This window comes from Leptonotus elevatus, chromosome 1 (genome assembly GCF_054856555.1).
Source record: "Leptonotus elevatus isolate MCC_2025b chromosome 1, RoL_Lele_1.0, whole genome shotgun sequence".
Taxonomy (NCBI): Eukaryota; Metazoa; Chordata; class Actinopteri; order Syngnathiformes; family Syngnathidae; genus Leptonotus; species Leptonotus elevatus.
Window position 1 is genome coordinate 32,475,389 of NC_141239.1, and position 24,341 is coordinate 32,499,729.

General features: G+C 42.1%; 1 protein-coding gene across 3 annotated transcripts; it reads right to left on the minus strand.

Annotated features, from left to right (window-relative positions):
• Positions 1 to 297: 297 nt before the first annotated feature.
• On the minus strand, positions 298 to 24,312 carry arhgap17b (Rho GTPase activating protein 17b). Of its 3 annotated transcripts, XM_086092954.1 has the most exons (21): positions 23,914 to 24,312; positions 20,428 to 20,467; positions 12,523 to 12,627; positions 11,612 to 11,688; positions 11,369 to 11,480; positions 11,216 to 11,292; positions 10,134 to 10,236; positions 9,985 to 10,053; positions 9,814 to 9,895; positions 9,611 to 9,738; positions 9,143 to 9,254; positions 8,963 to 9,044; positions 8,813 to 8,893; positions 8,083 to 8,196; positions 7,901 to 7,992; positions 6,543 to 6,675; positions 5,685 to 5,942; positions 5,146 to 5,267; positions 3,543 to 3,935; positions 2,195 to 2,247; positions 964 to 1,109 (listed from the first exon to the last, which is right to left on the minus strand). In XM_086092954.1, exons 1-20 carry the CDS (start codon positions 23,964 to 23,966, stop codon positions 2,240 to 2,242), a joined length of 2,241 nt encoding a protein of 746 aa, XP_085949080.1. In that variant the 5' UTR covers positions 23,967 to 24,312; the 3' UTR covers positions 964 to 1,109; positions 2,195 to 2,239. The 3 variants fall into 3 exon arrangements, with proteins under 3 accessions (XP_085949072.1, XP_085949089.1, XP_085949080.1); XM_086092946.1 differs by lacking the exon at positions 2,195 to 2,247 and having other exon boundaries at positions 298 to 1,109; positions 23,914 to 24,311; XM_086092963.1 differs by lacking the exons at positions 2,195 to 2,247; positions 5,685 to 5,942 and having other exon boundaries at positions 298 to 1,109; positions 23,914 to 24,311.
• Between the last annotated feature and the right edge of the window lie 29 nt (positions 24,313 to 24,341).

Here is a 24,341-nt window from a genome sequence, read left to right on the forward strand (position 1 = left end):
TTTCATCATTATTCACAAACTTGTTTAAAACACTGGGGAAAAGAGCTTGATGCAACATGAGCCTGGTTGATCTCTTATACTCTGCTGCCACTTGCTGGCCGTTTTCTTGTAATAACTAACATTGCTTTAAGCCACCTTTTCAGGTCTGAAGCTGCATCAAAGCCTTCTGTATGCGCTAGCATAAAAAAAACAAAAAGCGTAGAAATACGTTATTGGGACTATGGCACTATTTAAAATAGAACGTGTTTATACAATCTTGGAAGCAAATGAGTTAAATATAACACATTACAAGACAGGTGTGAGAACATTGTAAAACTTTATTCATCACAAGTCATGATGCAGGTAGCAACAGTATACTGTTACAGCATTACCGGCAAAAATAAACAACTCAATGAGCTGAAAAGAGCCCAAGAAGGTGACGATTGTCAACATGATAAAAGCTTTTGATATATTTGGTCAAAGCATTGACATTTTGGAGTGGAATTGGTCATTAACCAATAAAGCATTGAAAATATATACTATATTTAAATAAATCTAATCACTTCTGAAAAACAATGATAAAATATATCCTCAAAGCAATTTAGAGTGTAATAAATCAGTCCAAAAAAATACATAGAATTGTAAAAGTCAAGGAACCCCGCCTCCCCCTTTGATATACTACCACATAAAAACTTGACTAACCCAATGTGTGCCACTGGAAGACGTGTGCTGAAAATTGCACTTTGGTCAACAACCACCACACACGCCAAAACAGCACCTCCTTTTCATCTTATTTCCATTTTGCCCTTTATTTGGTCCTCTCAATTTCACATGCACTTTAGAAGACGGCCGTGCGTTAAATAGATTCATAGAAAAAAATACTTTTTGTTCAAGCCTGCTGTCGGACTTGTAGCAGATTGTCATCAAAGCGTCACATAAGAGTCAATTGAAGCTCGCGCGGGAGTGCGATTTGGTCGCGTAGTGCTCGGATGATCCTCCCGCTCACAGCGAGGTGCTCTCCGCGTGCGGGTTGAGGGGCGGCGGCGGGTTGGCGGGTCGCTCCGCTGGCTGACTCGCGATCACCTCCGGGATCCACGCTCGTCGGACCCCTTTCAGATCCAGACCGCTGTCTGCATGGGGCGGCAGACGAACCGCAGGGGAAAAGGTCAGCATCAGAAACACACACGCATTATTCATGACTGTGTCTTTATACACACTTGATGACACTAAGGACTCCATTACAGTGGTGCCTGAAAATAGTTTTTGGAGAAATAAGCTGTCATTCGTACGATTTTATTGCTTTGACTTTAGCATGAATTTGAGAAACCATGGTGGCAGGGAAATCATCTCAATTCACAACACGAGGCAGTTTGGCAGATTACCCCCCCCCCCCCCCCCCAAAAAAAAAGAAGAAGCTTCCAGCTATTCCCTGCCACTCGTGGTTGTGGTTAACTGCCCAACTAAACAATTACATGTTACAGATTTAAAACAACCACATAACTTTGCCTTGAGAAAGTCTGTTTAGCTTAATGCTAGCAGAATCACAGTTAATGGTGCTGCAACACATGTAGACAAATACACATACTCAGCCATATTATTTATCCTCTGCAAAAAATGACTAATATTACTTTGGCTAAGCCCCCAGGAGCAGCACAACGTCAAGTGAAGAAAAACATGCGGTCATTCTTTCCATTCAATTTCATGAGGTCATCACTGTATGATTTCCATAAGTACAATATTACACAGTGCCATTCTTTTCGCATCAAAAATGATTACAGAATGTGTTGCAGAAGTCTGATTCGTGTTTTGTGTTGCAAGCATGGTCACGGAACAAATTCAACTTGTACTTTGAGATCATTGCGTCATTATAATGCATAATATGAATCGTGATGACAGTATCCCTTTGTCGATTGGCAAGGAGGAAGCATGTGCTTCTCCTGCCTGATCAGATGAGACTTGGAGGACTAAAATGTTATTTGGAGTCCTTGGTGTGCACATGTGAAGAACATAAAACAATTAACAGCACACTGTCTGGTTTTTTTTTTCCCCGAGGTCGACGTTAGTCTGTCTGGACTGCATTGATACATACGCATCACACTGTATGTATCCTTCCAGAGAATTGCATGTGCTTAGTGACACACTCGGCGCACACACAAACGCAACATACACACATGCAAGCAAACCAGGCACGTCAGCCAGGAAGAGTCCGTCTTACCAATCGCCTGCCTTGCAAAGCCCGTCTTACAGGCAGGCCGCCACCTCAGACATCTGCAACGTCACACACACACATTCCATCATGCTTCACGTCACCACAACCACAATGAGTGTGTCAGTTGAAACCCAAAAGCCAAAAAGTAAAAAAAAGAAAAAAAAGAAAAGAAAAAAGAAGCTGAAAATGCTACTCAGCCAGCAAGTCATCCAAACAAACATGTTCAGTGAGCTCTTGCATATTACATCTCTAAACACTTACACAAATTCTGACTTGTGGTTTACCCTGGACTGGTCAATAGCCAATCGCTGGGTACATAATCGTTCGTTAGGAAGGCCCACAGCCAAGATTTCACACCTGTGTGGCAGACACGCTAACCACGACTCCACCTTGCTGTCTGTTTTATCGATTATTTTCAGTCTATATGTTATGAATTTTAGATAACAGCAAGGTGTAGACACATTGCCAGAAACTGCCAGTGCAGTTGGACATGTCCATGTCCATGTCCAAAGTTTACACGAGGTCAAATCAACGTCCACTTGTTCCGAGTGAGTACTAGTCCCATAATGGATCATAGTGGAACCGACTGGATTTGTAAGTGTGAGGTTGATTTGATATGATACCACGACCTCATTGCCATATTACTCCTCTGTAATCTATAATCTCATATTTGATCCATTAGTGGGGAAAAGTCAAATCACAATCATGTTCCTTTTGTTCTCGATTGCATCAACATTTTTCTTTCTGTTTTTGTTGATAACGGCGCCACCGTATGGACCACAGCAGTAATGTTTTGCCTGTAGGAAGACCACAATTCCCACGAGGGCCAGCGCATAGCGTTGTCTTTGAGCTCATTTTTCTACTGTCGGATATAAAAAAACAGGACAAGGCAGAAAGGGGAGAGTCTATTTTGTCATTTGCCAGATTATGTTGATATATAATTATTGAACATAATATCGTGCGTATATTGAACATTTTGAAATTTTCTAAAATTGCTGGCAAACATTTTTACCCTAAATGTTATATCATGATATATACCGTTAAAGTGAAAGGATGCAATTGATATCATGACATGAATTTACATATGAGTTTTAACAGTATGAATTATGCTATAGAAACACCAATGGCAATTTTTTAAATACAAATTCTATGAAAAGAACTTGTAAGACCCTAGATACAAAACAATACTGAATAACATAAGATAGGTGCCGCGTGTGCCTTATTGAACCATATGAAGATGTATTAGACTATCTGTAACCTCAACATGTTGCCGCAATCGTCATAATAGCGACAACCTCCTGTAATGTTTTCACTGTCGTCCGCAACAGTTGATAATAAAAGAGAACTGCTTTACCTGTGATGATCTTTGACGAGGAGCCCAACAGGCCATTATAGCTGTCGCTGGCGGCCGGTTGCGGCGGCGGCGGCATGTTAGGCCGGAGCCGCGGCTTGGGCGCCGGCCGGGAGGGGCGGGGGAGTGAGCCGTACTGGTAAGCAAGCGGCTGCGATTGGGGGCTGTCGTGAGGCGGCGTGTCGGGCGGCGTGGGCGTCCTGGGCGGCGACGGCTGCTCCCCCGGCGTCGGCGGATGCGGGGGCGGGTGGCTCGGAGCGTGGATGGGGCTTTCTTTGGCCGGGTGGCGCCTGGGGGTGATGGGCGGGTGGTTCGAGGGACCCGGAGTTTGGCTGGCAGAATGCGAGGCGAAGGGACTGGCCTGTTTGGGCGGTGCTGGCGCCTGTTTCTTGGTGCCTGCATTGACAAAAATGAGGAAAGGGGACAAATACTGTATTTGAAAGACTGCTTCGTATTTCCTCAGCATGTACAGTTGGTAACAGACGTCTATATGACATGACATGGGGCCTTTATGTTTTACATTCTGTGGTTGGCTGTTCTGTAAAGCGCTTTGTAACAGCTAAGGCTGTTTGAAAGCGCTATATAAATAAAAATCACTTGACTTTGATTTACATAAAGTCACCCAATGGGTGCTATAGGAAGCGTTTAGAGGCTGTTCTTTCTGCAAAAAGGAGGATCTACTAAACGTTAACCTAATTTTCATTTCATTTCATTCAAGAACCAGTCTACAATTATTGCAGTCTACAATTATTGCACACGTTTTGTAAATCCAATAAACCATTTCACCTCTCAAATCTCGCTGTTTGTCTGATATATGATATATTTAAAGGGACAGTAATGTGAAAAAACAACAACTTTTGGGAGCTTTTAGCCATGTTAAAATGCTAATTCCTCACCAAAAACATCACCGAAGTGGTGACCACTCACTCACCCCTCTATGAGAAATTCTAGGTCATTCTGGTCTCCAAGCACCAGCCCCTCCCAACCCGAGAAAACGAGCGGGTGCTCACTCTATGACGTCATTAGGCTCGGACCCACCCCCGCACCAGCTCTGCGGACTAAACGCACGGCCACTTTCTTTGCATGCTCGCAGGATAGTGATAAAAGTAGCCTTTATCATACACAAGTATACTAATATATAATGTTTCATTTTGTTTATTTCGGGTATACTGTTCTGTACTTGTTCTATGGTTTAATAAAGCTGAAAAAAAAAAAGAATTTAGCAGTAAACATTTTGTCTAAATGAATTCAAAGCAATCAATTATCTTTCTTGGGGTTATCAGGGGTGCCCACACTTGTATCTGATTGTGGGATGCAGTGTCACTGTATGCAAGGTTCTGTATAAAAGGCCAACAAAGTTTCCGTTAGCATCTTTAGCATACTAGCATCTTCTGTTCAGTCGTGGATGCTTCAATTCTTCAGTTGTTGATACTATGACGGGGTTGCCAGAGTTGATTTTTTATACATTATACTTCACATGCACTTTATTACACAAACCACAATTATTATATTTATTATTTATTTTTATTATTCATTATTTCAAATTGATCAATTCCACGTCATTGGCATGACGGGCAACAGCATGTAACGCATGTTTAGCACTTACCTCTGCGGACCATATGAGGACTGGGCCCCCTGGATCCACTCTGTGACTGCGGTGTTCCCACTGTAAGCTGGGCTGACCCATTCCTCTGTGGAGGCGGCGTGGATGTGTGCTCCCGGGCCGGGCTGTGGACATAAAACATGTCCAAATCATTTTCCGTGTTGAGACTGACATTCAAGGTATTGTGACACACCGGTGCAAAGGCATGCGCATGAAAACAAGCTTGCAGGTTACAAATATGACACAAAATCAAATGATGAAACATTTGTGAAGTACGTCATGCCAGATCAGACCAAGTGGTAGATTTAGAACCAACCAAGCAAGATTAATGAAAGCAGAGCAAGGAGAGATTAGACAGGCAGGGGAGACAACCAACACCTGTAAACAAAGAGTCACGTGATTTAACATGTCATACATTTTGAATTTGTGTACTGGATTCCAACAAACAAGAGGGGAGGGCGATCCGGGTGGTTTGAATTGGTTGAGAGCAGGCGGCGTTGCAGGGAGTATTTTGCGGCTACCTCAGCTACATCACTCCTTACCTGCTCTCCTCTGTGCCCAGCTGGGAGACCAAGATAGCTTGCGCGGCGGCTACCTGGCCCCCAGTGCCTAGACTGCCAGCCGGGCCCGGCTGCTCGGCCTCCGGGGTGGCAGCTTGGGGCTGGGGCTCAGAGCAGGCGGGACCCCCACCCTCCTGGTGGGGCAGTGGGGTTTGGGAGGTGGGTGAGATTAGCTGTGGCTGCTTTCTAATAGTGGTGCCGGCTCTACGTGGGCTGGCCTCCGGATGTTTGTTAACAGTGCTACGGAAGTGAAGGGGGTGGAAGGGGAGAGGACAAACCACACACACACACAAACTGTAAGAAAAGGCCCAGGAGACATCAAGAGGAACAGAGAACAGAGGGCCGACAGAATCGACCTCTCCGAAAGCACAACCCAATATAAACTTCAACTCACATCGCTGCACAAGACAGATGTCAGGAAGCCAACACACAACAGGAAAGCTACAGTATGACCTAAGCTTTAATTGGAAGGTACGGGGATAACAAAAGGGTACACAATGGAATTCAGACCACATATTTTAACATCAAGAATATTGAAAAGTGCTACATGTTTAGTTCCAGGTGAGAACACAAAAAATTATACTGAAAAAGTAGTGAAAAAAATCATACAAAAACATTCCTTGATGGGATTCATGGGAGCAACTTTTGGACTAGAGCACAGGCTGAAAGTTTGGACACGTTGGCTGTTGGGTGGCCGTTTCAGTGACCGTGATGGTCTCGTCGGCCACTACGTAGTGGGCCGACACCGCCGGGCCCCGCGAATCCTGCCTGCCCGGTGTCTTGGAACGGGACGGGAGGGGAAGCGGCAGGCTGAGGCTGAGGTTGGCGCGAGACAGGTACCTGTCTTTGCGGGGAGGTTGAGTGTCCCCGTCTTGCCCCACGAGGCTGCCGGGGCGCTTCCTCTCGAGTTCGCCGTCCGACGTTCCTGGGTGGGTGGGCAAGGCGAACATGCCCGACACGTTGAAGTCCACCTCTGGACAGAAGAAAGATAGCAGCCAAGCAACACGGTTACATTTGTAACCCTAATCTGCACTGGTCTGTCGCAGCAGCTCCCGGGGTCATTACGCACACCGGAGGAGAGGGGCGTCGCTTGGTGTACAACATTTAAGTGGGTCGAAAAAAGACAGAACTGCCATGTACTGCAGTACAGGTGAGCCACTCTTTTCTCCTGCAGCGCCTTCCCCCTTCCCCCAGCCCCTCGAACGCTTCCACTTTTTCATCGAAATCCCGGTGGCCGTGCTAAATACTTTAGCTAATGCTAGCACTATTGCTATCAACAGTTTTAAGCAAGAAACACTTAACGCTATCTCAGGGTGGCTACAGACCTGTACAGAACGCTGTGTGTGACTTTGCAGTTCGTTCCCGAAGCCGATTAGCTGTTGCGAACAAATTTACTTGATCTATTTTTAAACGTTGGTGAATATCTGAATGTGCAGATTTTAAGTGCGCCGCAGTTTGTCCCGCCGCACGCATCCGTGCCCGCCTGTGCGAACTACATTGACAATAAAGTGCAATCGCACCCCCAGAAAATTCTCAATCCTCATTTGGTGTTTAATGTACGATTAGCCAACATGTCTGCGGTGTGGGCACATTTCAATTTATATTGTGCTTGGTTAAAATGCCAGTGCTAAATAAAAATTTTACAATAATATTATAATTGTAATTAATTATAATAAATGCAACGATAGACTGAGATGGTTTGGACATGTCCAAAGGAGAGATAGTGAGTATGTTGACAGAAGGATGCTGAGTTTCCAAATGTCAGGCAGGAGGTCTAGAGGAAGACCAAAAAGGAGGTTTATGGATGTAGTTAAAGAAGACATGAAGTTGTATGAGAGCAGCGGATGCAGAGGACAGGGTCAGATGGAGGCAACTGATTCGCTGTGGCGACCCCTGAAGGGAAAAGCCAAAAGGAAAAGAAAAAATGCAATGATAGTAAAAAATTGGCTTTTTTTTTTTTTGGGCGTTTCGGTTTTCGGCCAAGCATTTTTATTTTCGGTTTCGGCCATACATTTTCATTTCGGTGAATCCCTAATTTCGACTACAGGACACTTAGTGATCTGGCTGTGTCAGCCACTGGGTATGAAAAGTATGAAAAATTATCTGATTGCAATAACTACCCCCACCCCTTCCTTGAAACTACTTTTCAGCCATGACGGATAGAAGATGTATTTTTTAAACCAGTACTGAAGCATTACCTTCAGGAAAGAACCAATCAGCATGCTGGATGATGGGCTCGATGATGGCAACCACATGGACCGATGTCGCCGCAGCCATTTCTGCGAGTGTCCTGCAGGGATAAGAAAGACAAAAGAGGAGGTAAATGGTCAACGGCGAATGAAGATAACCCGATGCCAGTGTGTGCAGAGTCCCCCCTTACCCCTCCATCTTTGCCCACAGCAGGTTGGGCCCCAGGACGATGGCGATGTTGCTGGGAGACATTTTGTTGACGTCGCGGTCTTGAGCCAATTTGGCCAGAAACTTTACCAGGTATCTGGAAGTAGTAAGTCAACAATATTTAGTAGGGATAGACTGATTATCGGCCGGGCCAATTATCAATGCAGATATTTGGCATTTTGACAAATATCGACATCAGCCTTTTTACAAATCTGAAGGCCAATGAAGCTGGTTTCTCACTAAGCGGTGAATGCTTGCAAACAAAGCGAATTTAGAGTTTTCATCAAGATTTGTAAGATGTTCACAGATAGTTTTTACTTGTCGCAAAGACATTTGGATAACATTCAGACATCTTTTTTACTGTCTGTGAAGACCTTTTGAAACCTTTTACGAACACTGACGAAAACCCCAAATTAGCTACATTTGCATGCATTTGTCGCTCAGTGAGATATTGAAAACTTTTCTTTTATGGATTTATTTTAATTTCCACTTTATTAAAAAAATATGTTGGCACTGCAAACTCCCTGCACTTTTTATTATTTAAAAAAGAAAATCAGGCTGGAATAGGTCTACTCAAGGACTGCGGTTGAGAACCACTGTCTAAAGGGACCAAAAAAAGAGAACATTTTTATGATTTTCTTTGTCCAGGTACAATTCTTCTTATTGCATCAAATGTATTCCATCAACTGTGAGCAAAGTTGGACAGCACCTACCTAAAGTTGGCCTTGTGAGTCTTTGGCATATGATCACATGTCACCCACAAAGCCTGAAGTCGCTTGTCAGGGTCAGGCACACTGTAAAATACACACACAGTTACCATCCATCGTTGGAACAATCTGTTCCAGGTCTGGGTGTCTTCTTACTTCGACGCTTGTGTCCACTCATCATACAGGCCAAAAGTCATGAGAGGTTCAGGAAGTTCCCTGAGGTACGACTTCAGGGCTCCTGTAAGCAAACGAGTCCGTAAAACAGTTGAGTCAAGTATCTTAAGCAGATCAGGTTTCGGCTTTTGTGAGGCTGTAAAGACCCAGAAAGGTTGTTACCGGCGACGGCGTGGGGGTCGGAGTAGAACTCTTCAAGCTGCGACGTGGAACAGTCCAGTGCGGCTTTCAACTTTTTTAGCTTTGAAGCTCCCGCTGCTATTCTGAACAGACCCTACATGGTAAATATGTTAGTATCAAAATTATTTTCAAATAAAAGTATTGTAGAGCAGTGATTCACTATGTTTGGTACGCAAAATAATCACTGGCTAAGTAATTTTTTAACTTTTGAGTTCAACAAATGAATTTAATCTTTACGAATTATGTTATTGAATATATTTAGGTACAAGTCTTCATATAACTTTCCTTACATACTGTATAAAATAATTGGAGAATGCCCAATGAAATACATTGTGGTCATCTATGGCCATGCATTTTTAGTTTTTAGCCAAGATAAATGAAGATGGTGAGAAACATTTGAATGTTTTTCCTTTTTTTTTTATTGTTCATCTGTCTTTCTCTTGAGCATACCTCTTCCTTCATCCCTGTCTCCAGCAGCATCATGACGCAGGCCTCAATGGGCAGGGCAATGTCCCGGTTACTCCGCTTGAGGTGCTCTTCCAAGGCGGTGCCGAACGCTGGCTTCTCCATCCAGGAGTCTAAAGGAGAAGGGAGACACTTTGGTGGTGATGTGCTCATGTCTTCTTCTGGTAATTAAATGTCTCGTTGCTCACCTTGCTGTAATTGGATATTTGGAATAGCTTCCTCCAGAGCTGCCAAAGACCTCCTGTGGTAGTCTGCCTGGGCCTCTAATAGCTGTCATACATGGAGGAGCATTAATGTGGGTGTCTTTGGTTATCACTCTCGATTAAAAATCAGGTGAAGCTAGTCGTTGCTGCCCCCACCATCAGATAATAGCGTGCGTAGTCTCCTTCTTTGGACGCAAAGTTGTACATGTCTGCTGATAACTGGTCCTGCGGGAAAACCGTCCAGATGCATTATAGAAAAAATATGATAATTTTATGTCATGTATTTTAGTGGAGTGGAAACCTACTTTACATATTTCTACTTTGTTCAGAGCCTCTTCCATCTCATCTTTGAGGGAGTCCACCTTAGCTGCCATGGCCTGGTTGCTAGACTTGGTTGCTTGGTACCACCTGCACAACCATCACTTATTACACCCCAAAAAAATTGTCTTTCATGGACCAAATGATGAATTTCAAAAGGTACTAAATCAGTACCAAAATTGTAATGATTTCTTCTACGGTTGGGGCAATGGAATATTTTTACAATCAATTATTCCAGTGATTATCCCATCGATTTAGTCGAGTAATCGCACAAAAAGTGTATTTTGCATTATTAAACAATACCAATTAAAAAAATATGCGTATTAGGTATACAAGTATTATTTATGTCCACTTGGGGTCACCTCATCACGTTTTACACTGCAGTATCGGTGACTTTGAATGTATGTGACTTTAAAGGTAGGGCCTGGCCTGGTGAGTGACGTGGGAGCCCGCAAATAAGAATGTCAAGTTGCGCCTGTCTGTTAGCCAGCTAACCATTAGCCAGTCTGTGTGTTGAGACTCACCGGCGTCGGTTGTGGCCGTGCAGCTTGTGTGAAAGTGTTTATCATGTGTTTATTTTGTCATAATTTCTTCAATAAAGAAAGAGCACCAGTGGTCGTCTCTATCCGTGACCAACTATGGGGCATTACGAAATTTTTAACTGACCATGATAGCCTATATCAAGTGAGTTGTGTAGGCAATCATGTGCTGTTGTGTAAGCCAATCTGCTTTGAAACAGACATTTGATCTTTTCGAAGTGTGAAACATTTCCAAACTTTGGTCTGTCTTTTACGCACTCTTTCCTCCTAGCTCAGTGCCAACTTTCAGTCCAGGTGGAAAAAGAACAATGCGTAACTTTGAGGCAGAGATTGTAATCAAGTTATTTATTTCAATAATTGTTGCAGCCCGACTTACTTCCTTGTCCTATTATCCATGCCTCCAGAAATGGAATAGTTGATTTGTGCATGTTTAACAAATACAGGTAAAACAATTTTTTTTTAAAAATTCCACTGTGACCATTTGGGTTTATCAGATGTAATGCATATGGCGAGAAAAACGGAAACACAACCTTGTCCTGGCCGAGTCATAGTCGAGGACCAGTTTGGCGAGTTGCCTCCTCTGTTTTAGTATGTTGGGGATCTCAACCTGTGAGATGTCAAAAGTTTCACCAATAAGAGCAAAATCAAAACAAGAAAAGAAAAGATGAAAGCAGGTGTTGTACCTCGGCCAGCGTGTTGAGAGGATCTAGAACATCTCTCTCGATCTGCACTTCATGCTGCATCAGTTCACTGGCCAACTTGCTCTCTGCCTCACCGCACACATCCATCATCTTGCTGTTCACACACATCATAGATAGTGAATACATGTGGCTAATGCTCATTCAAGAGAAAACAAACATCTTCCTTATTGGTCCATTTGCAACATGACAGTCGGTTTTACACAAGTTCACGTTTCCTTATCTCACCCAATCAGACTCTCATCTCCCAGTTGAGAGCCACCCTCTTGCATGGCCTGACACAATGCGGTCAAGGGTAGCTTTTTCTAAAGGGACACACAAAAAAAAAGACAACTCCATTAACGAAAGTGACACAAGTGACTGGGATGTTTGCAACTACTGATTGTTAGTTTAATATCGATTAATAACAATCGCAAACCTGTTTCATTTCTTCACTTTTTCCAAATTGTTTTGTACACATCACCAGCTCAGTCATGGTTTCAATTCCTGAAGACTATAAAAAAAATGGGACCTATTGTCTCCCTTCTTGACAATCAGTATTGAGGGTTGGAATTAGGGGGTTAGATCAACAAATGATTCCTCAGCTCAGCGCTCCCTCAGGGGATGGGCCAAATGCGGATAACAAATTTCCCCCCACTTAGGTGGGTGTGACAATCAAGTGGTACTAAAAAAAATTAAACTTTAACAGAATGTGTATTTTTAAACAGTCAATTCTATGCAACCGTGTTAGGTAACTTAAACTTTATTCAAACTGGATGATGCATGTTTCAATATAATGCTATAGAACTATACAGTATGATTTCTCAACTCAAGGAGTGTTGCAGACATTTTATATTCATATAATTACACTAGCAGTAATTTCCCAATGTGCGTGTGGGAAAGAGACATGTTGCGCCGAGTTCCTCTCATGTTTGTGTTTCATAAGTATTGTATTTATTGCGCAAGAGCACGTTTCGTCAGTGATGATGCATCCCTGGTGAAACAAAGAGTACTGTACGTATGTTACATTCTCCCCTGACATCTTGAGTGGTTCTCGCAACAGTGTTCACTGTCCTGTGGGAACATGTGAGCTTTATGATGTCACAAAATACGGAGATGTGTTCAAGTGCAAGTGGAAAGATGGATGTTGGTTGACTCACATGTCTCTTCTCGGTGTCTGTGCCCAGCTGACCCTGCAGACAGGACACCAGCCTCTTGTGTGTGTTGTGTGACATCAAGCGTACCAGCTCCATGCGCCTCTCGATCTGAGTGTCAAAACAATACAGCATAAACATTAACACACACACATATGCCATACTTTGTTTTAACAGTTCATCATCAAGGAAACATAAGAGGGCTCAAAATCCAAACACAGATGCTTCTCCGACGCACACCGATGTGTCAACACTCCATCACGCTTCTGTTGTGACTGAAAGGCAGCACAAGGGTGTCGATGGCGTTTGTCAAGCTCGAGTTGGCGGCGCTTCCCTTGTGTGGTGATATAACGGGCAAATAAGAAACAGATGGATGGGGTGTTTTTATGAACATGTGAAGTAACTTTCAGTTGTCATTATTCACTACTTTCTGCTATGATGTAGTTAATGCGTAATTTAAAACTATATATGACATAGTTAATGCTTTAATTAAAACTATACAGCACTGTGCTAAACAACAGTTACGAATTAGAATGACCATATCTGGACTTTCTTGGTCTACAATACTAAAACGTAAAAGTACACGTTTTTAGTGTGAAATCCCCTTACATTCTATTCTGTCTCTTCCATACAAATAAGGTACATGTCTTTGTATTCATGTACACAATGCAGTGAAATGTATAACCATTCCCATGGTATTAAGTTAAATATCTAAAAATAATAAAACAAATGTACAATACAAACAGACAAGGCCAAGACCAATATTCAAACAAACTGAACAGCAAAGTAGGCTTACAAAAATCCACCCTCACTAAAAACATCAAAATGGCTTCTATGAATAAAAGGTTAATTAAAACAACATAACAAATGGGGGCTATAGCACAGTGCTGTACATATGTCGACTTTATATTCATCTCGTTTTAGAAAGTATATTATTGTCAGGAGCTGCAAACACAGACTGTACACACTCAAAGAGCACATACAGTACCTCTGTACCAAAACCAATAGTCCATTTGGAAATAAACACACACGTTTTTGGTAGGAAATATTACTAAAGTTTGACTACTACATTCAGTATTTAGTCAGAAATCTAATGTTACACAACATATACCAGGGTAATACTGCTTAAAAATCTGTCTTTTGCCATAGCAGTAGTAGGCCAGGCTAGAAAAAAAATATTTGGAATAAAAAAAGAAAAGAAAAAGGAAGCTATTCTAAGTAATCCAAACAATAAGTGGTTTTTCATCTAATTACAGTGGTTATTATATTTTTGTACTCAATTCTCCTGATAGCAGGCCCTGTCCTTTGGAGTTTCTTTTTTAACTTTGAAAAGTACGTCTGAGAAAGATGGCATCACCTAAAAGCACACTTCCTCTTCCTGTTTCAAACTAAACAAGCCTCATTAGCGGGGAGATTTCCATCTTTTGCTCTCTCATCTTCCCATTTTGACATTTTAGATTTGACGGTCTTTTTTCATTACAGACTTCCCCCTCCTCCCCTGTTAAACGCTGATGCCAGACCACAAGTGAACTTTCCTGTCTGGTTCCAATTGATTAGCTCATCTTAAGCCAATCCTCGGCTCAGATTTACATACTTTGACAGCTCAAATGGATCCAGACGAGCAACAAGTGATGCCAGAAAAAAACTCCAGTGGCCTGACGGACTGCCAAAGTGTTGGCGGCCCGACGGTCTGGATGCATCGGCTGATCCCATTGTCTGGTGCTGACGAGTGCTTTTGGAATGATCCAAGAGGCACACAGTGTTCAAAATGTCTGTAGTTTTTGACTCAAATGTTTTAAGCAGATCTGGAGTGTGACTAAAGAAACCACCCCGTATATGAACTTCATCCGAAGAGGAAAGACCCCAAGTCTCAGAGCACTCGAGAGTTCATGATCATATCATACATGCTTCAATTTCTTCAATGGACTTTCGCACTATTCTAGTTAATAATGTTTAGTATCACAAACTATGTAAATTTTTGCCCATTCTGCATCCATTGCAGCCTGTAGGCATGTGAAGCCCTTTGAGACTCTTGTGTGATTAAGGGCTATATAAATAGACTTGACTTGCATGTGTTTTGCTTTTTCTTTTTTGTGGCCACTTTCCAAAAGGAGCATCTTTTTAAAGCTACAGTGTGTAATAAGTCACCACTAGATGTCACTAGACCACACTTCGCAAGCCACCACCTCGGCAAGCGACGGCGACTTGGCAGCCAGTGTGAAGCCCAGCGAGTGACGCCGAAAGACTGACCGAACCAGATTTAGCCACAGCAGCTAACAAAAGCAGCAAGCGAGAGTTAAGTCGGAGCCATAGGCTGGAGTGGGTAACTAGTGGGAGAAGCTAGTTTAAAAAAAAAAAAAAAGTTTGCGAGAGCAAAGCAGAAGGTGACAAGCGACGAGAGTCCGAATCACAGGACTCAGCGACGACCACCTGCAGGCCCCATCTGTGGAAAGTAAGCTACGGTTGACCCACTCACCAATTATAATTTTTATAGACAAACACACCAATTGTATGTACAAATGCAGAGAGTTGGGAGGCTGTGAGATATTTTTGGCTATCAAAAAATAATTGAGTAGCACTGTGTTAAAGGGCTTATGATATGGATTAACTATTTTGCTACTGCTTTATAACTTATGCAAAAAAACAAAAACAAAAGACAATACAGGCAAAACTCATGCCAACATCCCGGAACAGATTATGTCAGCCTTGGAGGTTTAACTCTCCAGTAAATACTGGAGGGATGCTGGACTGCACCGAGGCTCCTACCTACTCCCATCCTCACTTACAAGTAGATTCTGCAAAGAGATTCACTGAGAAGACAAACAAGCTCCAACTTGTCAATTCTACAACATGTTCCAATTCAACCTCAGCTGAAAAGGGTTGAAACCCACATTAACATGGGGAACATCTTTGAGAAATACACATTCAACAAGAAGGTGAGCAACTTGCCTCACAAATATGTTGCTCAGCTTTAAAACTTAAAATAGTAGCCCGTTCTTGCTTTTTACACCCAGTTTCGAATTTCTAAACTCGCTCATTCTGTCTTCTCACATCTTGACTATTGCAATTCTCCCCTCACCTGCCTCAACAAAACTTCTTTAAACCATCTCAAATTCGGTGACAACATTGCCGCTTGGCTTTTGTACAGATCCCATAACTCCCGTTTTGTCATCCTTGCATTGATTCCCTAGCTCTTCATTTTAGGAGTGAGTCCAAAACTTTCAGTCACTCTTCGTGCCCTCAATGGTCAAGTTCTTACTTTGTGGATCGGGTATCATTTTTTGTTCCTGTTGGGTCACTTGTGTCTGCTGACCGCCTTTTACTTACTGCCCTGACTGCCCCCAAATTGTGGAATGTGCTTCCTTTTCAGCGAGAAACTGCTAAGTTATTTCAAAAGCAGTTAAAAATACATTTGTTAAAGCAGAAAAACATGATTGTTTTTTTTCTTGCATGTTTGTTGACACTGTATTTTTTTATGTTTATTGTCTGCATATTATTTTTATTGACATAAAACAAGCATTAGAGCAGGGTTTTTCCTGTGTACAAAATTCAGAGGCGGCCACCTACACCTAATTTGCTTGCCACCTCCAGCCTGAGCCAATGATATAGCTCAATATAGCGCTCCAGCTGTGTTGATTGAGCTCGGTAGGAACGCATTTTAACTGCAGTTGCAGTGTTACGCCATTATGGAGGCGCTATATCAACAGCAGTGCACCGGAAAGACCTGAAGCAACAACGAAGAAGAAACAGCTTTCCTTTTTTTTCTTTAAAAAAAACCCCTTAAATTAATGTACCGAAGAAGAAACAGATCATGGATCAACCATTGCACACCCCCATTTCTTAGTTGCGGGGCAGAAGTGGCGCGCTCCAGCCATCCCCAAAGTCATAAAACCACAGCATATACAATGAATATAATAGTCTTTTACAACAACGCTGAACTATATTTACAATTTAATATGTACCAGTGGGCAATTTTTTTATGATTGTAGTGGAAAAAATGGCAAACATTAATGGCAACTTTGTAATTAATTTGTATTCATATAATTTCTGATTTCTAGTCCCTGATCGTAAAATGGTTGCGTGAGAGCGGGCCATATTGTATCGGTCCACCACCGCGAGTACTAATACCTTAAAATAAGACTGGTATTGGCACTGATACCAAACCCATTATAGTCAGGGTGATACCACCTTTGCCTCAATTTGAGCCAGGAAAAACCCTGCATTAGAGACTGTATACTGATCCTTCCTTTCAAATGTTACAGTTTCACCAATATGTTACTACGTTTCATGAGTTGTATCCTAATGTTGCACCATGGACTATTTAACAATTAACAGAACACAGCCGCAATCCCGCCAGCCTTAGCCCTGAAGTAGGTGAGCTGGCCAAAGGTTTACAAGATGGCTATTACAACTTATTTTCATCCTCAACAGCTGCATGCCATGAAAAGAAACAGATCTGACGACATCTGACCAGCCACCACAGAAAATACTTGACATCTAACAAGCTGGAGAAGCAGGTACAACCTACTTTGTCCTCTTGTTGATCTGTCTTACGTACCAATACCAATTCAATGTCTGAACTGTTTGTACAAAACAGTGATGTGGGCTACAGCTAACAAAAAAATACTATGTAGTAGGAGTGAAAAATTTATCAAATTCAAATCAACATGGGAATGAACTAGAATGCTGTTTTCAAATTTCAAAGGCTGCAATGACTGAGTAGGCTGTAGGTATGCGTGTACATTTCATTCATTCATTCAGTGTCGAAGTGCAGTCCACATCTTTACACATCATCTTTTCATGAAACATGAAAAGTTTAAGTGATAAAGCCACAGGCTTGTTTGCATAAATCGCATTTGTGACTTACTGGCTGGCTTATGTTTTCACCATGTTCGCTTGGTTGAATTTTGTGAAGTTGTTCTGAAGAAAACGGATTAATTTAGTGCTTGTGTTTGATTTGAATAAAAAAAAAAAAAACTTGGGAAGAGGACCTTGAAAAAATAATTGCCTATTGATAGTGGCGGGTTGAAATGTGACAATTTGTTAAATTTCATATTTTTTCAAAAATCTATAATATTGGTCAGTCAACACTAGTCTAAACTAGTTGAAACTAGTTGAAAATAGCTTGCTCTTTTCTTTGATGATGCAATGTTAATGGTTGACCAAACATGCTGTGTTTGGGGTCTCCTGAAAAGTCATGATTCTGGAGGTACAGTAATGCCAGCGATATTAAATAGCAATTGCAATAATAAGGGGCGTGGAAGGCTGGCCACAATTAGATTCTTTTTAAACATCGTCACTGGTCAAATCACATTTGTGTGGTGTCTATTTCCACTAACACTCAAAATGTCAAACTGACATAGTACATTTAATAATCTTTTAGTTGTTAAGTGCTGAACATATTTTATCAGTTGCAACAAGATCTCACTGTGCGCATCCCCAGGCCTTCAGGTAGCATTAAAACACAAAGGCCACAACTCAACTACAGAGGCAAGACGTGTCCAAACAGGATCAATGCTTAAGCCAGCACATAGCACATTGGAAAAAAAATGGAAGCGAAACAACATTGGGGGGAAAAAATGGAAGTGAAACGACAACTACGCCAAGGAAATCAAAGCATCAAATTTCTCGTCAGAGGCCACTGAGGAGTGGGGGGGGGGGGGTGCCGGAGCATTCTGACTGGAATGGGAATGGAGAAAACCCACCGGAGAGAAAGTTTTCACTGTTTATGTGTAGATGGCGCTCTAAACTAAATGAACAAAAGAGATGACTCTTATCTGAGCGCATGTCGCAAAGATGACTGATGAAGCAGCAATTCCAACCCTTGCACCGCACTGATGGTCACATTCCTCACTGAAGGAATGTCTAACGCAGCAAAAAGCTCCTGACATTCCCACTACGGAAGACATGCCTTTTCTGGAGGGAACGGCTCAGTTTGCTTCAGATATTTTTATTACCAGAATCGTCAGACTGAGCAAAGGTTGATCACCAAGCCTTTCATTTCACATAATCGAGATCTCTTCATGTGGGGAAACGCTGCTCCTCAGTACTTCCCACTTTTCACAGTGATGTCAGCTTTACTTTCCGATGCACGCCTGTCTCCACCCCCGCATCACGCTCACTAACATTTTAAGATAGCGGAACATTGCCCTCGGTTTGCCTCTGCAGAAAACCACGACACCTGCCAGTCGTCAAACCCTGAATGAAAAGACTCCGGATGATGTTGCAATTCCAAGAATTTTGCTTCAAACTTGGCGTGAATGAAGACGATGACTTTACCAGGCAGAGCTTTTAAGGGGAAAAGACTTCCATACTTGAATCACTTCCACTGTACTACAGCATTTCTTGCAGTAAGCTCGGAATGGAGCTTTTGCCTAAATTTCCTGAATGAATGGTTAATTTTAAAATATTTTTATGGGGACCTCAGCTCAGCATCCAATAGGTGAAGTCATGGTAAACTTTTTTTTTTAGACAGACTGAATCAACAGTGTCTAAGATGGTTACAACCAAGTAATGGATGCCAGTTTTCCTTCGTTTAATCAATACGTGATTCTTAACTATCATTTCGTCTATTTGACTTTTATCAGGCAAGGAAACACATACTTGGTAACACATGTAGAAGAACCATGTGAGTTCTACTAGGTAATATGTCAAGAAAACTAATGCTTATTTAAAAATGTTACAGTCAGAGTCAGACCACATAAATCTGGATAAATATTCAATGAGTGCCCTATAAAAAGGTTCAAATTAAACATAAATATACATTTAAAGTAGCACTAAGGAACTTTTCTACCATAATAAAATATTTTCATAACTCTTCTGATGAAACATCAACTTAAAACTACTGGTACCTTTGCCATAGCCTGAGCCTGAGGGGGTCTGTATCATTTTTACCGGCACGAAGCAACTTTGAGGAAGATGGTAGGAACACTGCCACACAAAAAACTACAAATTTGCTGACTGCATTCTGGCATACGACAAAAGCTACCCTGGATGAAAGTAGTCAAGGATCAACATTGTCCCAGACTTCACTCGCTGGAGTGAGCGGAAAAAAACTACGCATTGCGCTTGTCCTCATAGGAAATGTGGTCTTCCTTCAGACACAACAATACCACTTTTGTCCATATGGCGTCGCCATAATCAACGTAAACTGAAAGTTCCTTAGTGTTGCAAAAGAAGTAACATAAATATGTACATGCTGGATTGTATGCTAGCATGCAATAAATAGCGCAAACCATACCATTTTGTTAACCTAATCAGAGCCTAAGTAATTTTTATTTTGAATGTCTTGTCACATTATAAATAAGAATACACTTATACTTGCTTCAAAAAAATGTCAGTGTGGCTTGTTGGCCATCCAGGTCATGATAATCCACAAAGGCTAAAAATTGAGGCAACTGGACTCTGCTTGGTAGTTTAAGTTGTTGTGTACCCGCAACCCTAGTGAGGATATGCGGTTCAGAAAATGGATGGATGGATGTTTAAAAATTATGTGAGCATTTTATGCCATTGAGCTAACAAATTTTTTTTTGCTTTTGGAGCGGTAACGAATGATTCCAATGAGAGTCAAACAGCTAAAAGAGAAAATAAATCCTCAAACAAAATGGTTAAAATCATGTGTTGTATTTGTGTTTGACTGAATGACTGTTACCCAAAAGGCTACTTTTTGGTTCAATGAGGATGATGTATTCAGACAGACAAACTCAACCGAGGCCCTTCCTTTGCGGCCCTCCTACAATATAACGGCAGATGCGCATGTATTTTTTCTCGTAATATATATTACCAAGCAAGCACCAGGCATAATGCCTCACAACCACAGCCTCAAGCCATTAACACCCTCGCTTACACCAAATATTGATCTTCCATCTAAATTAGTGCAGCAGTCATTATTTGTGTGTGTGAAGTGTTTACCTGGAGGAGGTCATCACTCAGTACCTCAGTCTTCTCAGCCCTGAGGAGAGAAACCCAAGTGAACATTTGGACTTATGGTTCAAACACATGCCGTGTAAACAACAGTGCAAGATTATAAAGCGATATGGAGGAGCGCATTTGTTTAAATGTAAAGTTTAGTTTTAGAGCAACCTAGCTTGGTTTCACATTCGGTGCTATTGTGTTGGATCATCAACTGTGCATATTGTACGCACAGCTTAATTTGATGCAAACAAGCTGAAATTTCTAAATCTAGCTCAACCTGTCTTTTATGTACACAGCAGAATAAGAGTCAGCACGATAACACTTGACCATAATAATAATTATGTGCACAGTCAAACTGTGTGTTGACTCGACAGAGCCACACACTCAGCATCAACTAACTCCTTCAGAAAGGAGCTGTCAGATTCCTCCGGCGTGTCCCAACACACGCTTCCTGTTGGGTCACCGTGTTTGTTATGGCAACAGGAGAAGGTGTGCGAATGTGCGCTGGAGGTTGTCAAGTGGCTCGTTCATGTCTCAAACACTCTATTCATAATCATGACATCATGTCGAAGTTTCTTTGGGGAATGTTTAATATTTAGGCTGGACGATTTGACACAATACACTAGGACTAAGCATTTGCAGGGCTCTGGACTGTGACCAATTTGGTCGCCCTAATTTCTCTATGGTGCGCCCAATAAAGTAGGTGGGCTGCATTGGTACAACCAGCCATTGGAGGTGGGGGTGTGTGTGTTTGTGTGTGTGTGTGTGGGGGGGGGGGGGGGGGCGTTCATTTGGAGATGTGCTGCAGTCAGTTTCTTTTTTGTTTTGTTTTTAAGAGTGAACCTATAGAACTGCAGTGTTGATTCAGTTGAATGCGATGGAGTGGAAAATGTGGGTGCACCAAAGAAAAAAAGTTGGGCGCGCTGGTACAACCTGTGCAATAAGTTAGTCCTAAGTCCTGATTTGTGTCATGTACACTTAAGCATGTGCAATGTCTGCCTTGTGTGACTACAACTTTTAAACGATGTTTCCATTCAAGCCTAATAAACTAGCTCCCACATTCTCTATGGAGGCATTCACAGCCCCACCCCTACCACCCACCCCACCCCCACCCCCACCCGCTGCCTTCCACTGTTACTGGCTGTCAACATCCACAAAATGCTTACTCCACACAATCCCTCTGTGGCCAACTGACCCTGCCTGAAAAACACATCACAGTTTCAAACACGCCACTTTATGAGTGAACTGTAGGGTAAACAGTCAGCCAACGTGTATTGGTGGCCTTTTACAACTCCTGTTGGAGGATTGCGTGTGTGTAATCAGGCACATGGAACTGCATGAAATACCAGCAAGACCAGCAATGACCGCTCTGACTTGAACCCCATCAAACACTTTTGAGGAATGGGCTTCTCACTGAATCAAATACACAATATCATAACCCCCCCCCATTTAAGCATCACTCTACTGGCTTACAGTTTATTTTCAAATTGATTTCAAGATGTTATTGATTACTTTTAAAGCATTTATTGCCCTGGGTCTGAACTATACAACCAGATTTTTAAACCCGAATGAGCCAGTCTGTGGCTTTGAACTTATTTCCCCCCTATTGTTATTTACATTTCTTTTTTTTAAAAGAGAAATTATTTGCATTTCAAAATGCATTCATTTATTTTTAGCATCCCACATCAGCCTTCCTGGTCTCAGGTGGTTCTGGAATGGTTTGTCGCGTTGGTTTCTGAGGATGTTATAAAGAGTAGGTAGGTTCATAGATTTTGGGGGAGGTTCTAGGAATTTATGGGAGCTAGCTAGGAAGGTCATTATATTGACCGTGATCACGTGACTGCCCTATGACGGACGGCGGACGGAAATGATTGTTGAATGGAAGTGAACGTGACCTGGAACGACTTAGTGACTGTTATTTTACAAATTAAAAGTTATTATTGCCCTTAGAGCCATGGAATCTATGACTTCAACCGAAGGTCGCCTGTCAGTCGAAGTTGCACATTTAATTGGGACTCATAAAGCGCAATATTTACTTAAGTTGGAGATCGCTAGTTTGAAAACAGCCCTTACCTTCTGTTGCATGCTGTTTTTACCAAGTTAATTAAATCGCCGACTTTGCCGGAATTCACAGCGCACGACCTATATCATGATGTAGTCAATGCCGTCTCTTCTGATTCAAAAGCTTGTCGCTGGCTGAGTCTCTGGGACGAGATGCTACGCTCACACCGGGGGACAATATACCTCGTAATGCAAAGGTAAATCTTGTTTATCATGCTAACTGACTTATTTTTAAATAGTCCGTTCTATATTGAAACGCTGTGATGATGTTATGTTACTATCTTTACTAGCATGGAACAAATGACTATCGTAGTGGCAAGCTATGCAGTCATTTCATGAATATGACTCCGGCTCCAGAGTGAAAAACTCCAAGCACAAAGACGAAATCCCCCATTATTAAACAGTCAAATGCACTTAACGCTAACTATCTGGCTCGTTAATGTGATTTGAAACACACAATTCGACACCTTTGCTACAATCTTTGTTATGTACGTTTACTAGTAAAATGTACAAACATTTATCTACTATCCGTGCAAAAAATGATCGCTTCAAATCTGTCAATCCTTTCTGTTGATTGCTGCTATCCATCGACGTATTTTGTCTTCATTAGTAGGTATGCGATCAAAAGCAACATTTGGTTTACTTCTTTGTCTGTCTGTACAACCGACCGCACAGCAAGGTATGACCATTTTATAAGATAATCGATTAGATAAAGGACTTTATTTACGCTGTACGAGATTCAATGGTTACAATACAGGAAAGTGGTTATTTTGCCGTCCAGTGTCCCTGAGTGGGCGTTCCCATGAGGGCTGACTTCACGTGTAAAAGGTCAAGGTCACCTAGGGAGGTACTTGATTTGGTGGTTGTGTATTCTTGGAGGTAGGTATCGGGGTTGTGTGCTTAGGTAGGCAGGTAGAGTAGATGGGTGGATACGTGGTTCGATACCAGACCTCTACAGTACTGTCAACTACACACACACACACACACACACACTTCACATATTGTTCAATTAGCACCTTTATATGGGCCTTATTATCTTTGTACAGCAGTTATGTTCTTTATATATCGCTCTTGTACTGTATCTCATTACATTTTGCAGGTGGCCTGTTATTATTTTTGATAAGCAATAATTATTCAACCATTCACATACTAATTAACAAGACAGTACTTTTACCTTCCTTTCTCAATAACTCACAATGAGTTCGTTGACACTAGCTAAGTGACTGTCGTGTGCCAGCCAGTCCTTCCGACCTCGCCCACGTTTTTTTTTTAACTACAAAATGACGTGTAAAGTGTTAACTGTTCCATGTGTACCTCAAAGCTTCGCGTGTCGTTGCGTGTTATTAAAGCCCACAAAAGAATAAACAGCCAGTTAGCTGTCAGTTACATGCTATTGTAAAGTTATCCCTAACAAATACTCACCTCCCGACTGTTTGGTTGGCAAGTTGCTTCATACGGTTAAACTGTTTCTTCATGTTGTTCGCCCTCTTGGTTCCAGTTTAAATGAAACCACAAAAAAAAAAAAAGTCAACGGCACCTCCGCGGAACTCTTTTCCCTCACAGTGGCTGAAAAAGTTGGGCTAGGTCGGAGCCATTGTGCCTAATAAAACTCCACACTGGCGCTCGAATCTTCTTCGAACCTTCCGGAACGACTTTCCAATAAAAGGCTACGAGAAGCGAATATAAAGTGTCACTACTTGTGTCTCGACCAGCTGACAACATGCCAGCGAGGAGTGTTGTTGTAGTTGTCGGTTAGTTGGTTAGTGCTGCAGGGAATAGAAGGAGGAAGTGACTCGACTTTCCTACTGTAACACACACGCACACGCACACCCGCACACACACACGTGATA

What these genes read in the sequence shown, in the direction of transcription:
- arhgap17b (XM_086092946.1), bottom strand. Translation starts at nt 23,966, where the DNA reads ATGAAGAAACAGTTTAACCGTATGAAGCAACTTGCCAACCAAACAGTC. An exon ending in GCCAACCAAACAGTCGGGAG is followed by an intron (nt 20,468 to 23,913) that starts GTGAGTATTTGT and finishes TTCTCTCCTCAG; the next exon opens with GGCTGAGAAGACTGAGGTAC. An exon ending in CTGTGGGCAAAGATGGAGGG is followed by an intron (nt 7,993 to 8,082) that starts GTAAGGGGGGAC and finishes TTATCCCTGCAG; the next exon opens with GACACTCGCAGAAATGGCTG.